Source organism: Onychomys torridus, chromosome 20, assembly GCF_903995425.1.
Source record: "Onychomys torridus chromosome 20, mOncTor1.1, whole genome shotgun sequence".
Taxonomy (NCBI): domain Eukaryota; kingdom Metazoa; phylum Chordata; class Mammalia; order Rodentia; family Cricetidae; genus Onychomys; species Onychomys torridus.
This window is the reverse complement of record NC_050462.1, coordinates 13,191,981-13,206,677: the sequence shown is the minus strand read 5'-3', so window position 1 is coordinate 13,206,677 and position 14,697 is coordinate 13,191,981. Positions and strand designations below refer to the sequence as shown.

The following is a 14,697-nucleotide window of genomic DNA, read 5'->3' as shown; positions in this document are numbered from 1 at the left end:
AAAGAACTTGTCTCAATAAGGTTAAAAATACTAGAGGAAGACACAAGACATTGACCTTTGACCTCCACATGCATGTGTGCAGGTGTGCATGTGCACACACACATGTATATTCACAAACATATATTCACACATACACCACACACATATGTAGACCCCAGAAGAAAAGAAAAAAGTCTCCTCGTGTGAGGCTTAATCTTCTTTAGTTTAATCAAAAGTAAAATGGGACAAATAGACTGATGTACCAGCAGGGAGAGAAATGGGTTTTCCTTTATTAGGACAACAGGTAAATAAAGCCATGGCAGCCTCTGCATTCATGTTTTGTGTGTAAAATGTATTGTTTCTGTTAATATGTAATAATTATTTTTTAACCTAAATGAAATCAATATTAAATAGCCCAATCTCTGATATCTTAAATGTTGATGGCACTCTTTTGTGGGCCCAATAGTTTTACATTTTTAGTTTTAGGGGTGGATAGTGGTGTTGAGATTGAATGTGAGCTGTGGTAGTTTAGAGTGATAGTACATTTATGGCCAGCTTTATGCTGCGGCTTATTGGTAGCTTTGGAAACTGTATTAATTACAGGATTAGGCTTAGACTGTTATTACTAATCACAAATGATTTCCCTGCCAGAGTTTGAAGGGTGAAGAAACGTTTACTATATGATTGCCAGTAGTGCTCTTTTCCTCAAACTCTGTCTCTGAGAGTAACCGCAGACCTAGAACACACGCACGCACGCCTGCACGCACGCACGCACGCTTACACTTTTGGTCATTACCTTCATTCCTTACCTGTCCTTAGACATTCTATTCTCTTTTGGTACAGAGGATGTGACTGATGAGTGACTTTTTTTTTTTTTAATGAGAAAGGAATGGGAACGAGAAATTGTGAGATGCCCAGGAAAGGGCTGTCATAACAGAGCGCTAACTTGAAGACTAGGTGGATGTATGGTCGACGTACGCCAACTCTGCCAGTATATCAGAACGCTCCTGTTTTAAATCCATGAATGTGACCCCTGGGGGGGGGGGTGAAACCTGAAGGACCTTTGGTGCTCTTGCATCTGCGGAGCAGAGTCTTCATTTTGGGAAGGTTATTGTCAAGATGAGTGAGTTTTCCTTTTTGACTCCCTGACAGGCTTCTGTTGGGGCCACTGCTGAGAGTGTCGGACAATCCCTTTCCAAATGATGGTTAGCCTGACATTTCCTGATACTTCTAATAAAATTATGTGTCAAGGAAATTGAAAGGCGCTTCCCCTGGGGTGACAGGTAGAGCAAGCTGCATGGATTTTATGAGACTAAACTGACCATTTTTGTCATGAATGTTAATAAGAAATAAATGGGATCAAAGCTTTCCACACTGAATTTCTCCTTCTGGACTCTCTTTCAGAACCTGTCCTTTTTATGTTGTTTAAGCCCATGTTTGTTTTTGTTTTGCTTTGTTTTTAATTTGTGGCCTAAATGAGAAAGCATCCAAGCCTTTTGATTTTCTGACAAAAAAAATGAAACCTCTTGGGATTCGAGACTTTAGCCTGGCTCATATTTCTGGACTTCTCTGGCTAGTGCAGTGGAAGAACTCGAAATTCTCCATTGTGCAGTTGCTGATGCTTAAATGTAGTCCCTGGAGATGGTAACCTACCCTGTGAGGTGGATGCTCACAGTGTCTCTCTGTGGGGGCGTGAGTGAAAAATGTCCCCTCGTGTGTGGACACTTGGTCTTTAGTTGGTGGTATCCTCTGGGGGGATTATGGGACCTTTAGGGGGTAGAATCTTGCTGGAGGAAGTGTGTCACTGGGGGTGGGCTTTGAAGTCTTAGATCGTTACCCCACTTACTGTTTGATCTCTTTGCCTACTCTGTGTGGATGAAAATGTGATCAGCCAGTTTTCTGTCTCTGCTGCCGTGCTTGCCCCACCCATGTATGCCTCTCCAACCATAAACCAGAATAAAGCCTGTCTGTCCTGAAGTGGCTTTTTTGTCAAGGTATTTTCTACCACAGCGACAGGAAAGTCACCAAAACAAGCTCCTTTGAAAGATAATTAGCATTAGATGGGGCAACAAGTAGAGTCCTAAAGCAGGTGTTAGTGGCTTTGTAAGAAACAAGCCCAAGCAGGTGCAAGCTCTTGCTTTGTCTTGCATTGTGATATTTTGCTATGTTATAATGCAGCAGGAGTCCTCACTTCCCTTGATGGGTTGATGACCCCACCAAGGGAAGAGTGGTTCTCAACCTTCCAAATGCTGAGACCCTTTTGTGGTGATGTATTGTGTACCCTAATAAAATGTACCTGAAGATCAGAGGACAGAACAAACCACTAGAGTGAACATAGAGGCCAGGCAGTGGGGGCACACACCTTTAATCCTAGCGCCTGGGAGGCAGAGATCCATCTGGATCTCTGTGAGTTCAAAGTCACCCTGGACTACATGGGACTGACTCAGTCTAGGAGAGAAAACAGAAAACAAAAGTAGGTGGTGGCACACGCCTTTAATCCCAGTACTTGGGACTCACACGCCTTTAATCCCAGAAAGTGATGGCTGGGCGGAGAAAGGTATATGAAGTGTGAGGAGACAGGAACTAAAGGCTTTTTCAGAGGAGGAACCCCTTTCAGCAAGAAAGCCTTTTCAGGCTGAGGAGTTGATGAGGTAAGAGGTGGTGGCTATGGCTTGTTCCTTTGTCTCTCTGATCTTTCAGCATTTACCCCAATATCAGGCTCTGGGTTTTTTTTACTATAAGACTATTTAAAATTTGTGTTACACCCTTTGGCACAGTTCCTCATGTTGTGGTGACCCCCCCCCCCATAAAACTATTTCACTGTTACTTCATAACTATAATTTTGCTATTGTTGTGAATCATGTAAATATCTGATATGAGACCCACGCCCCAAAGGGTCGCCGCCCACAGGCTGAGAACCACTGCTCTAGACCAATGGCCTGAATGTACTTTTATTCCCAGCTGCAGGTATTTTGTTATGGCAACAGAAAACAAACTGAGCAACTAAACAGTACCGAGTGGGTTATGACATGTGGCAGGCCCTATGTTTTATACAGTTTCTTTGTTATCAGTATTCCAAACCTCAGAAGTCATATCTCTTTAAAGGAGAACCCATGGAATGGTCACTACTTTCTTCTTCTCCTTCCAGGGTGAGCTGGTGGTTGTGAAGTGCCAGCCTGTGAAGCCACCCAGTAGCAGCAGGGTGCCCTAGACATGTGTAGCCTTGAGGGTGGGAGATGGAGCGAGGGACTGCGGTGTAACTGCAGGTAAACTGAGGCCCAGTCAGGCGCATTGCTCTTCTTGTTTGTTTCCTTTTATTTTAAACAAAAGGCAGTACCGTTAGCCACAAACATCACCTTAGAACGTAAACAGATGACAATGTTGCAGATGTTTTCATGACCCAGCCAACTTTTAGGAGCTTAATATTCAATAATTGCTAAAAGATTGGAGAGCTGCTTAACAATTTAGTAAAAATAAATCTGGCCTCTACTGTTTCTCTTGCCAAATTGATAAACTGATGATGCCAATAGCTAGCACGTGTTTGCTAAACATATGCCACTGTAGCACAATGTTTCCTGGTGGGCAGTGGGGGGGGGGTTGGTTTGTATTGTTTACTGCTGTATCCATAGCTCCTAGATTTCTTCCTGACACAAAATAGATACCCAGCATGTAGTTTTGAACAAATGGTTCCTAATTTAATCATCAAAATCATTCATTTTAACGTGGTCAGACTGTTACCATTTTCATTCTATAAAGAGATTGATAATTGCATTTCCCAAGATCATACAGCTCAAACATGACACAGGTGGGCTTTGAACTCTTTCCCCCTGCCTGCAAATTCCTGAAAATTAGGCTACACAAGATGAATTTAAAAGCTTTCACTAACAACAGAAGAAAACATAATTAAATCATTGAAGCTCTAAAAAGTTATCAAATTGGAATTGAGTTCTAAGAAAAAAATGTCAACTGATTTAATCTGTAAAATATTTTAATTTTCGTGTGTGCAAGAAATGCTTGCAACCAGGGTTAGGGGGGTAGCTGCTGCCCAGTGGCAGAGCACCAGCCTGGAGTGTGCAAAGCCTGGGTGTGACCTCAGCACCAGAAAATAAAGCAGCTTGTAGCCACAAACTGTACTTATAATAAGTTGGTCGTGCCATTCTTACTTACAGCCACTGGAAAACATGCATTAAAAGATCCTATTGACAAAAGGTGCAATTCACATACCCTTCTTTCAAAAAGAGGTAACTGTAACTAGTCCACAAACACCTGAAAAGTCTCTACCCCCTTGTAAAAGTGAAGTAACGCCTGTGGTATGGCTGTCCATTCCATCAGCTAGTTCCTGGTAGTTGGGCTCCTTATGTGTAAGAGTGTTTTCCCTGTGTGTATATGTATGAACCTGTGCATGCAATACCAGCAGAGGCTGAAAGAGGGCATCGGATCCCCTGGAACTGGAGTTAGCCCTTGTGCATACTGGGTATGGCATGGTCCTTTGCGAAAGCACCAGGTGCTCTTCATCTGCAATCTCCTTTCAGTTTCTCGCTGAAAGGATTCATAAAGACGCAGAAAGGCACAATGGCCTTAGCAAAGTACTAAAGACTATGGTTAACAATTAGATTCGGGGAAATCTATTTTCAAAAGATACCCGTCGATGAAAATGGAAAGTCTGAATACAGGCCCCTCCCAGCAGGGAGCCGCAGAGGAAGAAGAAAGAAAAACTGAGTCTCCTACTCTGAAAATTGCTTATTGCAGAAGGGGTTCATCAACTAAGGTCCTGGGCAGGTGCCCCAAGGATGCATCTGAAGAAATAACGTAGTGGATGAGAGAGAAATCTTATAAACCCAGGGAGGGAGGTGCTGTCATTCTGCTGAAATGGCTAGTGGGATGGCAGTGGGTTTGCACTCAAGCCAAATATTAATGTGAGTATAACTGAGTGCAAGTGTTAGAACCAATTCTAGGAAAATCTGATGAGGTGGTAGTAGTAGTAGTAGTAATAGTAGTAATGATAATAATAATAATAATAATAATAATAATAATAATAATAATATAAACACATTTTGACAAAAATTTAAAATTGTTGAGATTGAGTGTATCAGTTAGTGTTGCCTTCGGCAAATGACAGAATCTCAGCTTGAAGCAACTTAAACAAAAGAGGCAACTTTCTCATTGATTTAGCAGAGCAGGGAGAGACAGAGGTTGTGTGCCTCAGGAGCCCCCAGCCCAGCCCATCTCTTTCAGCCTACACGATAGATTTATTTGATCCAATTAGCTGCTTTTTGTGCCCACTGCTGGACCCAGATGTCTTGGCTGATGAGCCAGGCTTGTGGAATGACGTGGAAGCCCTCAGAGAGAACTGAGAAGGCAAGGAACAGCAGAAGGGTCACCATGTCCCACAAGGAGAGGGGTGTTGGATGGTTTTCTTGGGAGAACTGAAGTATGCCACTCAAAGAAACAAGAACAAGACCATAGTGTGACCTGCATTGCAAAAACAAGCCAGCCATGTTGGTGAATGGAAAGGTAATGGTAAAGTAAAGAAGAAACACCCGATGTGTGATGTTAATATGCCAAGTGGAATGCAAGAGGAAAAGCTTGGGCTGGATCAAGCGGACGTTGGATGTTGATGACAAGTGTAATCAGCAGTATCACAGCAGTAATGTTCATAAATAACACCGTGGCGTGAACAACGATATCAAACTGGTTAGAACAAGGAGAGAGGGAGAGGGAAACAGGAGGAAAGAAGGAGGGAGAGAGAGAGAGGGAGAGAGAGGGAACTGAAAGTTCAAGAACCTGTTGTCTGGATTCGCACCGACACCTCTTTTTTTTGTAGCTGTGTGACAACTTAATATTTCCGTGTGTCAGTTTCCTACTCCATAAATTGAGTCAGTAATAGCACCTACCTTGAACTCATAGTGTGCATGTGGGGTTGTAGTGAATGACGTAATTCCCCAAAATAACACGATACGGCATTGGGCAGGTGGTAAACAGCCGGTCACCTGTTTTTCTAAAAATGTAAATTATGGGAAGAAAGGGCAACATTCTGGCTCCATGGATAGCGTTAACACAGTTTTCAACCTACTAATGCAATATGTTTGCCAAACAACAAAAATGTTCTTAAAATATAGTCTGGAAATTGAGCCTCATGGCAAAAAATACAGAGAAAACCTCTGGACAAACCTAGGTTTATTTTATGAGCATCCATGAACACTGGTGAAGCCAACCGTGTGCTAGACCAGAATCCTTGGGAACCAACCCAAAGAAGGAAGTATTTCTACTAGAGTCCAGGGGGATCTCTGGTGGGAGCCATCCCAGTCACACTTGAGGAGTTTGCTGTAGCTGTTGTGGGTGAGGACAAGGGTAGGAGACGAACCAGGTACCTACGCTGGTCCTCCACCCTGGAGGCAGCAATGACCTAGACAGAGAGGTAGATGGGGTAGAGGCGTGGGGAGGTCTCAGACAGTGGACTGTTGTGGGTCACACTGACAGAACTTGATGAAAGGAAGTGCCCTTTGAAGAGCCAGAGCAATGGTGATGCCCGAGGACTTGGAGAGGAGTAAATTTGCCTGCAGGGGGCAGAAGTGGGGGGTTCGCCTCTAATGTGTTTCAGACCCACGGAAACATTCGCCCCTTTGTGCTTTGATCCATTTCTTTTTCTTGAAAAGGACTTTGGAGTTTTTTCATGTTCCTCGGTGACTGTCCTAGAATGTGGGTTTAGAACTCCGTGCTGTGTTTAAATGGTGTGGCGAGTAAAGGCGTGGCCTGCAATGGTTCAGTGCTGTTGGGGGGGGGGTATGGGGACACCCAATGACCTTTCGAGGGTGGCTGGGGGTGTCAAAGTTTTCATAGGAAGTAGAGACTTACGAAATAGCATGCAAATGTTGTCCTGAGGAACGGTCAAAACCTTCCCTCATTTCAGGGCCGCTATAGTGTATTCCACACTCCAGCTTCTCCAGGATTCAAAGATTTTTAAGAAGAGAATGCCTGAGGACACGGACAGCCCCACCTCCCCAGGAACTTCTGTACGTATGAATTGAACTCCTTGCAATACACGTAGCACCAGACCTATAGTGTAACCAAGGGCACAGTAAGAAATTGATCAGCTATTTGGATGAAGCGACATGGTAAAGTTGAAGTAACAGGGAAATCAGGGCCTGTGTTGAAGTCCCATTTATGCTCTTTATTGAGAGAGACCCTTAAATTCTTTTCAAAAGTTTTGTGATCTCATTTGTGAGGTCCTGAGGGTGGATACAGTCATCACCAAGAGTCCATTGAGATGTGTAATTGTGGTGAGTCTTGATATGACCTCACTAGCAGAATGGTTTCCCAAGACCCCCTCTTGCTTTCATTCTTGGGTTTATTACCTGGACATGGCAGGAAGGACACTCATTCTTTCCTAGTTAGAGTTCCCCAGACTTAGCCTTTTCCATACAGAAAGTCTAATGTCATCACAAGCTTGTCACTGGGCTGAGCGAGACCACATACTTTTTAGCGTAAAATCGCCTAGGAGTCCTCATAAAAATATTTATTATATAGAAGCTTGCTTGTGATTTTAGGCATTTCTAATAAAATCACTCATAGCCAGTGAACCAATGGTCCAAAAAAGATACCCAGCACTGCATTTACCATTTTCATCCCTTAAGGGAAGGTTTTTGATGACATAGAAACTACTGATCATATAATTAAAAACAAAAAAAAATCCAATGTTGCAAAACTGTTTTACTAATTAAAATTTTTAGTTTATGTGTATGAGTGTTTTGTTTGCATACAAGTGCACTGTGTGTGCACAGGGCCAACAGAGGGCAGATGATGTCATTGGATCCAGCTGAAGTTATAGATGGTTGTGAGCTGCCATGGAGATGCTGGGAACTGAACCCAGGGCTTCTGCTAGAACAGCAAGGGTTCCGAACCTCTGGACATCTCTAGTCCCATGCAAAGCTATTTTTGAGTAGGGGTATGGGGAGAAAAGACAGGCCAAAATGCGGTATAATATGTTAACAGAGAGTTGTGGAATTGAGGGTGATTTTACTTGTTTCTTTGGCATGTATCTTATGTTTTCTAGAATGTTCAAGAATAACTTCTTAATTTAAAATGCGATACTGTGAAATTCTATTGGGTGCTTCTCTTTAGCACATGCTTAGCTCTGGCTTAGAATGCTGGCCTTCTGCAATGGGAAGCTAACCTCGTCATCTTAACACTGTTTAGACCATAGAAAGCAAAGACGATAGCGAGTTTTTAGACCCGATTTCCCTGAATGCCCGGGAATACTTCAACATTCACCTTTGGCTGAGGTGCCGCTTGATGCTTGTAACTGCCTTCGTCACACAGATTCACGGTGTTGGGGTCATGAAAGGTACTTTCTCAACTAACGTTTTCAGTGTGGTTCATTTGACACGGGGAACAGGATTTTACTGGGATATGTCTATGATAATGCCCACAATCTTCTAGCTTGCTCTTTTTCCAGAATTTAAAATACAGGTTGTTAAACAAAAATAGTGATTAGTCACAGTCCTCTGTACCAGAGCAAGTGGCACATATATTACCGATTTAACTTTAAAAAAAAAAATACAAAGAGATTGCAAAATATGTCTGCCCAGGTCTCGGGAAAGTGTCTAAGCATAGAGCTGACAAGCCACCAACACAGGGTCCCAATGCTGACCTGCCTCCTCCTTACCAAGTCTTTCTCCATTCAGTTTCCCATAGCTCTGTACTTCCTTTTTCTCTCCGGAAGTTGGAGGTAACTTACCTCCTTGATGGACTCCTTGCCAGACTGAAGGGGATAGAAATTGCAGTCTTACAACCAAACCAAACTAGTGGGAACTCATGACTTTAGACTAACGGCTGTGGAGCCTCCGTGGGACTGGGCTAGGCCTTCTGCATAAGTGAGACAATTGTGTAGCTTGACCTGCTTAAGAGTGTCCCCCCGCCCCCCCGCAGTAAGATCAGGATCTATCCTTGGTGCATGAGCTGGCTTTTTGGAGCCCACTACCTCACTACCTAAGGTGGGACACCTCACACAGCCTTCAGGCAGGGGGAGGGGATTGGACCTGCCTCAACTGAATGTACCAGGCTCTGCTGACTCCCCATGGGAGGTCTTTCCTTCTTGTAGGAGGGAATGAGGGATGGGTTGTAGGGGGGGGGGAAGGCTGGAGGGAGGGGCAGGAGGAGGGAAGAAGGGGATCTGTGATTGGCATGTAAAATGAATAAAAAAAATTCTTAATTAAAAACAGAATTATAGTCTTAGATAATACCTTGGCATGTATAAACAGTGGCACCCACAGTGACTGAGAGCTGTCTAGTTGTGTACTTATTTGCATGTCACTATCTACCTCCCAAAGTGAATCATTTCATGTAATAACATTACTTTTATAGCATTGTACTAAAGTACTTCACCCAAATTATAAGACGCCCCCTTCTGTGTTTCATGTTATCCATTCATTTTCCATTTGAATGTCCTCTTACTCTTGATCACTGGGGACATTATACACATATACTTCTTGTTTTCTCATGCATCTTGATGATCTCACTTGTCTGCATTAGAGAATGACATGACAGATTATCTCAGCCTCATCAATGAAGTGTGCATGGAGGCAAAGAGTGTGGATGACCCAGAGCTCCTGGCAGAGTTCCTGATGCAAGCCGTGATCCTGGGGCTTCAGGAAAAGCACTTAAAGGCAGACATCATAAGAAATCTTCAGGTAAAGGAGACAGTGTGGATACATATGTGTATTTAGGGAAGATCCTAGTTGGATCAAAAGGATGGGATTCTCAACCCTGATGAATGAGCACCTAGCACCATGGCCACAGCTCATCAGTGAACTAGGAAACAAACAGAATCACTTTCTCTCAATAGGAAATAATCCATTTGCTGGAAGGCAATGAGTTCCTTTCTCCTCGATCTTGGTTAACCCTGGTGAGAAGCCTTGTCCTAATGGACGACTTAACAAAAGCTGAGAAATTCAAGCAAGCATCTTCAAAAGAGGGCACGTTAATTTTCCTGAATCAAGCTCACAGCATTCTTATTGCACAGGTAGGGAATGTTTGTCGATGGCCGCCAACTTGGCAATGGACTTTTCTGACTTGTTTCTTCTCCCTCACCACGACACTCGCCCCACTGTTTCTTTCTAGATGCTAACTTTTGGAGAGACAATTGAATTCCCTCTTTCACGTGCTGACTATGCAAATCCACTACAGCCTTTGAAAAATATCTACCTTCCTCATGTCATGTTACTGGCCAAAATAAAACTGAGAATTGGTAAGAACATTTAAACATCTACCTTCCTAGAGTAGTGTAGGGGTTTTTAACTATTTTTCCAGCAGGCTCTCATAACTTGAAGGGTCAGTATTAGGAATGCCTAGGCTCTGCATGCTTAAATAGGTTTTGGCCAATCACCATGTGCTAGACTCTGTGTATAAGGATGATCTTCATGTGCAAATCAAGTTATGTGGTCGATTACAGTAGTTACAATATGTGAAACTATTTACTTTGGACTATTACATTTTATCCAGCTATTCAAACTTTGTAGCAAGATTATTTTCACAGTCTGCTTTATTGAAAAAAAAATCATAGAGACGAAAAGTATGAGTGCATTCCTAAATAATATACCACATTTTTGTTCTCTAAATTACAACCAGTTATTTTATAGTTATGTAAAATTAAGAATGATTTTTGAGAGCAGTATAGAACAGTGTATTATATCTTCTGGTTATCACTGATGCTGTTAAGTACCTGTGCCTCTAAAAACAATACCCATGAAAAAAACATTATCTTATTGTGCTGATGATAATGGCATGCTTTTTCCCGAAGCTCTAATAACTTGTATCACTTTAAGAAATAAATCTTCATCCTGTAAATGGGGGAATTGTCAAAGTCTTTGTATTTTTACGAATCAAGGTGTCTTGCTTGAAGACATAGTTCCAATGTCTTACCATGATGCATGTTAGGCAATGTCTCTTCTGCTAAGGACAGTTTGAACGCCAGATGCTGTGGTTGTTTCAGGCAGTATAAAGAAAGGTGTACAGGTCTACTGCTCTCTGGAGGCTAGCCCCTTTGGGAAACCTCTCTAATCTGCCTGGCTACTAATCCAGTTGACCTGTCCTGACCTCTGTGCCAGGGGAACAGCCTCTCTTTCCCCCAAATGCCAGCCTCTTGGCTTTGCTCTGGCTCTGTGTGTGTGTGTGTGTGTGTGGGGGGGTGTCTGCCTCCTAGGGTCCTGGCTTCAGAGTGGCCACCTCTCTCCTCTAGATTGTCTACACTCTGATTGCTGAGATTGCCTTTTCCTTTTGACCTTCATTGTGTTAACGTTTAAATATTAATCAATAGGAATCCAAACAGACATACACATACAAAACAATCACCCATCTGTCAGCACCTTATACCCTTCTTACACATAGTCATCTGGACTCTTAAAAAGGACGGATTTCATTCCCTCTGTTCTTCCTCCCTTGACTCCCATTAACACCTTGTTCCACTTTATTCTAGATTTAGATGAGAGAAATCACTGTTGATTGACCAGGCTCAATTATAGCTCCAAAGTGTTCTTTACTGGTCTTGCCTGTATGGGCCACCCAGTACCTGGTAATATCTGCATCACCTGCATCTTCTTGGCACTCGTCTCTCTCAACTTGCAGATCCCCAGGCTCTGTGTACCCCCAGCTTCTCTCCTCTCTCTCTGGTTTCTTAATTACCATGAAGTCTTCTATTTCCATAGATCATCTCTTATGTTCATGTTCTCTATTTACTGTGGCATAAAAGGCTTCCTGTGATGTGGTCCAGGCTATATAACAGAGATTTTTGTCCTTGAAACTATTTCCTCTTCTTTCTCTTTGAGACATTGTATTTATAACTTGTAACATCTGATAGCAGACCTCCTACCACTGAGAAGCTATTGGTACCTCCCTCTTCCTTGTATTCTTCACATCTGTTTCTTGTTTCCCAGTCTCTGTCCTTCTGTGTGGTTGTTGATTAAATCCCCACCCACCATACTTTCCCCAGTTAAAATCCAGATGATGCTCTCTGAAGCCTTGTTTTTCACAAATACCCTTTTTCACCATGACAGGTGACTGATATACCATATCAGTCCATCATAAGTGTCTTGCGGAGGTGGGAGTCTTTTCTCTGGGGTTTGGTAGATGCATTCCATTATTCCTACTCACAATGTTTCAAATGTAGTGTTAGTCTAATTTTTATTTTCTTTTGGCAAGAAATCTGTCCTTTCCTCCCCAAATCTTGTTAGATTTCTTTTGTCTCTGTAGTTCAGGAAATTCACCAAAGCATGTCTGGGTACATGTCTTGGTACATGTCTCCTCTTTCTCTACCTAGAAATCAGTTGAGCCCTTGGCATCTGTAGGCAAGTTTCTCAAGTCTGGGGAAGGTTTTTTTTTTTTTTTTCCTTGATTAATCATTGCCCATTATCTTCCTCTGTTACTTCTTGGGGGCTGGATACCTATGTGAAAATCTCAAGAGTGTCATTTAGCCTCCTTGTAGTTCTCTCATTTCAGAACCAAGGCTATCTTAACTCACTTGCTCTAAGTTACCCTAGATTAGATAATTTTTAGACAGTAGAAATCTATTACTCTCATTTCTGGACAGTTGAAGACCAAAGTCAAGATTTAATGTCCAGTGAGAGCACATCTGCATCACAGCTGGTGCCTCAACTGGTCATTATGTTATGGGGGGGGGTAAACTGGCTCCTCCAGGCTGTTACATAGGTCATGCAGCCCAACCACAAGGGCTTGGCTTTCATAATCACCAGGGAAAGTCTTAACCTCTCTATAGAGATACCATTATTATTGGGGGGCAGTGTTTCAACAGATGAGTGGGAGAGAGGATAAACATGCAGGGAATAGTCATGGTGCTCCCCTCACAGAAGATTAAATAAGAAAAAATGCCTGGCTCAGTGCTGGGACCATAGTCAACACTACAGGTGTTGATAACATTTGGCTTTGGCTGGAAAGTCTATCATTTTTCCCTTATAATTCTATCATTTTTATAATTGATGCTGTAAGATTAATCTAATTCGTCTTCTTAATATTTTTGGCATTAACCCTCCTCTTGAAATTAGTTGATAACCTGTATTTCTATGTAGGCTCATATGTATGTATGTATGTATGTATGTATGTATGTATGTATGTATGTATGCAATTCTGTTACTCTATCCTCAATCTATTTTCTTTTACTCATGCTCTCTCTTCTAGAAGCCACATTTGATATTCCTCTTGATGGCTGCTGGCTCTTCTTTCCTGGGTTATTCTTCTTTGCTTATTTATTATTCTCCAGGTCTAGCTGTAACAGTGTGCCCTTGATGGTCAGGGGGGCAAGTTCTGTCTGTGTGACTTGACTCTATATCAACTTTGAAGACTCTCAATTCCCCATTGAGTCACCAAGGGAAATAACCATGGCCAGCCAGCATTTTTGAGCTCAGGAGTTCAGAGGACTCAGGCCATTGTCAGATCCCTCTTGGCAAACCCAGGAGGCAACTAACCACAGCTACCCTTCTCTGGGACTTGCAAACATCGCTTTAGGCTCTCTTTAGGGTACCATCTCTGATCTTTGACACAAGCCTTCCTGCCTCTGTTTCTCAGGGTCTTGTTTGCCCAGAGAACAGAAAGCTGGTGGCAGCTCCCTCTGTTGTAATCCATCACCTTCTAGGACCCTCCTGCCTCTTCTACTAGAAACTGCTCAGCCAAGAGAGTCAGTAGTAGGGCTGGACTTGGCAAAGGGAGGCCAGCAAGCGTACACCCAGGTACCATCTCTCCAGAATCTTCCCCTTATCTCTCTTCTCCTCCTTTGATCCATCCTCAGTATCATCACTGGCACATGAACTTCACTACATACATCCCTCTACCTTGTAAGTCTCCTCTCTGATGGAGTTAGCCCAACTAGCCAGGCCCTCAGACTCCTTGCAGCTTAGTCAGTGAGCACACTCAAGCTACTTCTCCCCTAGATTTTTTAGCCCACAGTTTGCCATATTATTCGGACATTTGAGTTCTGTGGGAGCTCAAAGCACAGATTGTGCAAACTCAAATCCACTCTCGGCTCTTCTGGCTTACTAATCTTGAAGATCTGTCACCACTCAATGACAATACTGTTGCTTCTTGGTAGACGCATGTGAAGCTGAACAGCTTGCTTCCTGCTGTATTATATTAAATACAGCCTTTAAAAACAAAACCACAAGCCTCCTTTCTGTCAAAACAATGTCAGTTTCACAACACTTTTTTTTTTCTTCTTCAGAGCTGGTGTTTACTGGGAAAAGGAATGTTTCAATATACAAAGCACAAAAGCTCCTGCAGCCAGCTGTCCTGACAGTTTCTCCTTATAGTATCGATTGCATCACAGGAATTTGGCTACTTATGCTTTTTATCCTTTGCGAGAGCCTCTGATAGGAAATAGCATGTTTAAGGTTATCTTTATGAAACAGAAGTGGGCAAGTTTGGCACCCACTGACCTACTAGACAACCATGCTGTCTGGGTAGCCTTCCAAGGCCTTCCCAAGATCCGGACAGACCAGATCTCTATTCTGCTCCCACAGTTCCCTACAGTTTCTTTCCTGTGACCAGCCTCATGCTGTTTTAGCTACTTGTCTTGATGTGTCTATTCTTGGTTAATCAACAGTTCCATCACCACACTACTACTAGTTTAGGGTGTGGGCCATGAGGCCAGGCTGCTTTAGGTTCAAAGCATGGCCATGTGACCTTGGGCAAGTTACTTACAGCTTTGAGCCATTG

The 14,697-nt window shown here is 42.8% G+C and overlaps 1 protein-coding gene across 1 annotated transcript in view; it reads left to right on the top strand.

The window, feature by feature from the left end:
• The window catches only part of Cfap54 (cilia and flagella associated protein 54), a 286,067-nt gene that overhangs the window by 184,802 nt on the left and 86,568 nt on the right, over positions 1–14,697 (top strand). The window contains exons 52-56 of the mRNA XM_036170056.1: positions 6,890–6,992; positions 8,176–8,323; positions 9,511–9,668; positions 9,824–10,000; positions 10,099–10,225. Coding sequence (XP_036025949.1) covers positions 6,890–6,992; positions 8,176–8,323; positions 9,511–9,668; positions 9,824–10,000; positions 10,099–10,225 — 713 coding nt within the window. The remainder of the gene's footprint in view (positions 1–6,889; positions 6,993–8,175; positions 8,324–9,510; positions 9,669–9,823; positions 10,001–10,098; positions 10,226–14,697) is intronic.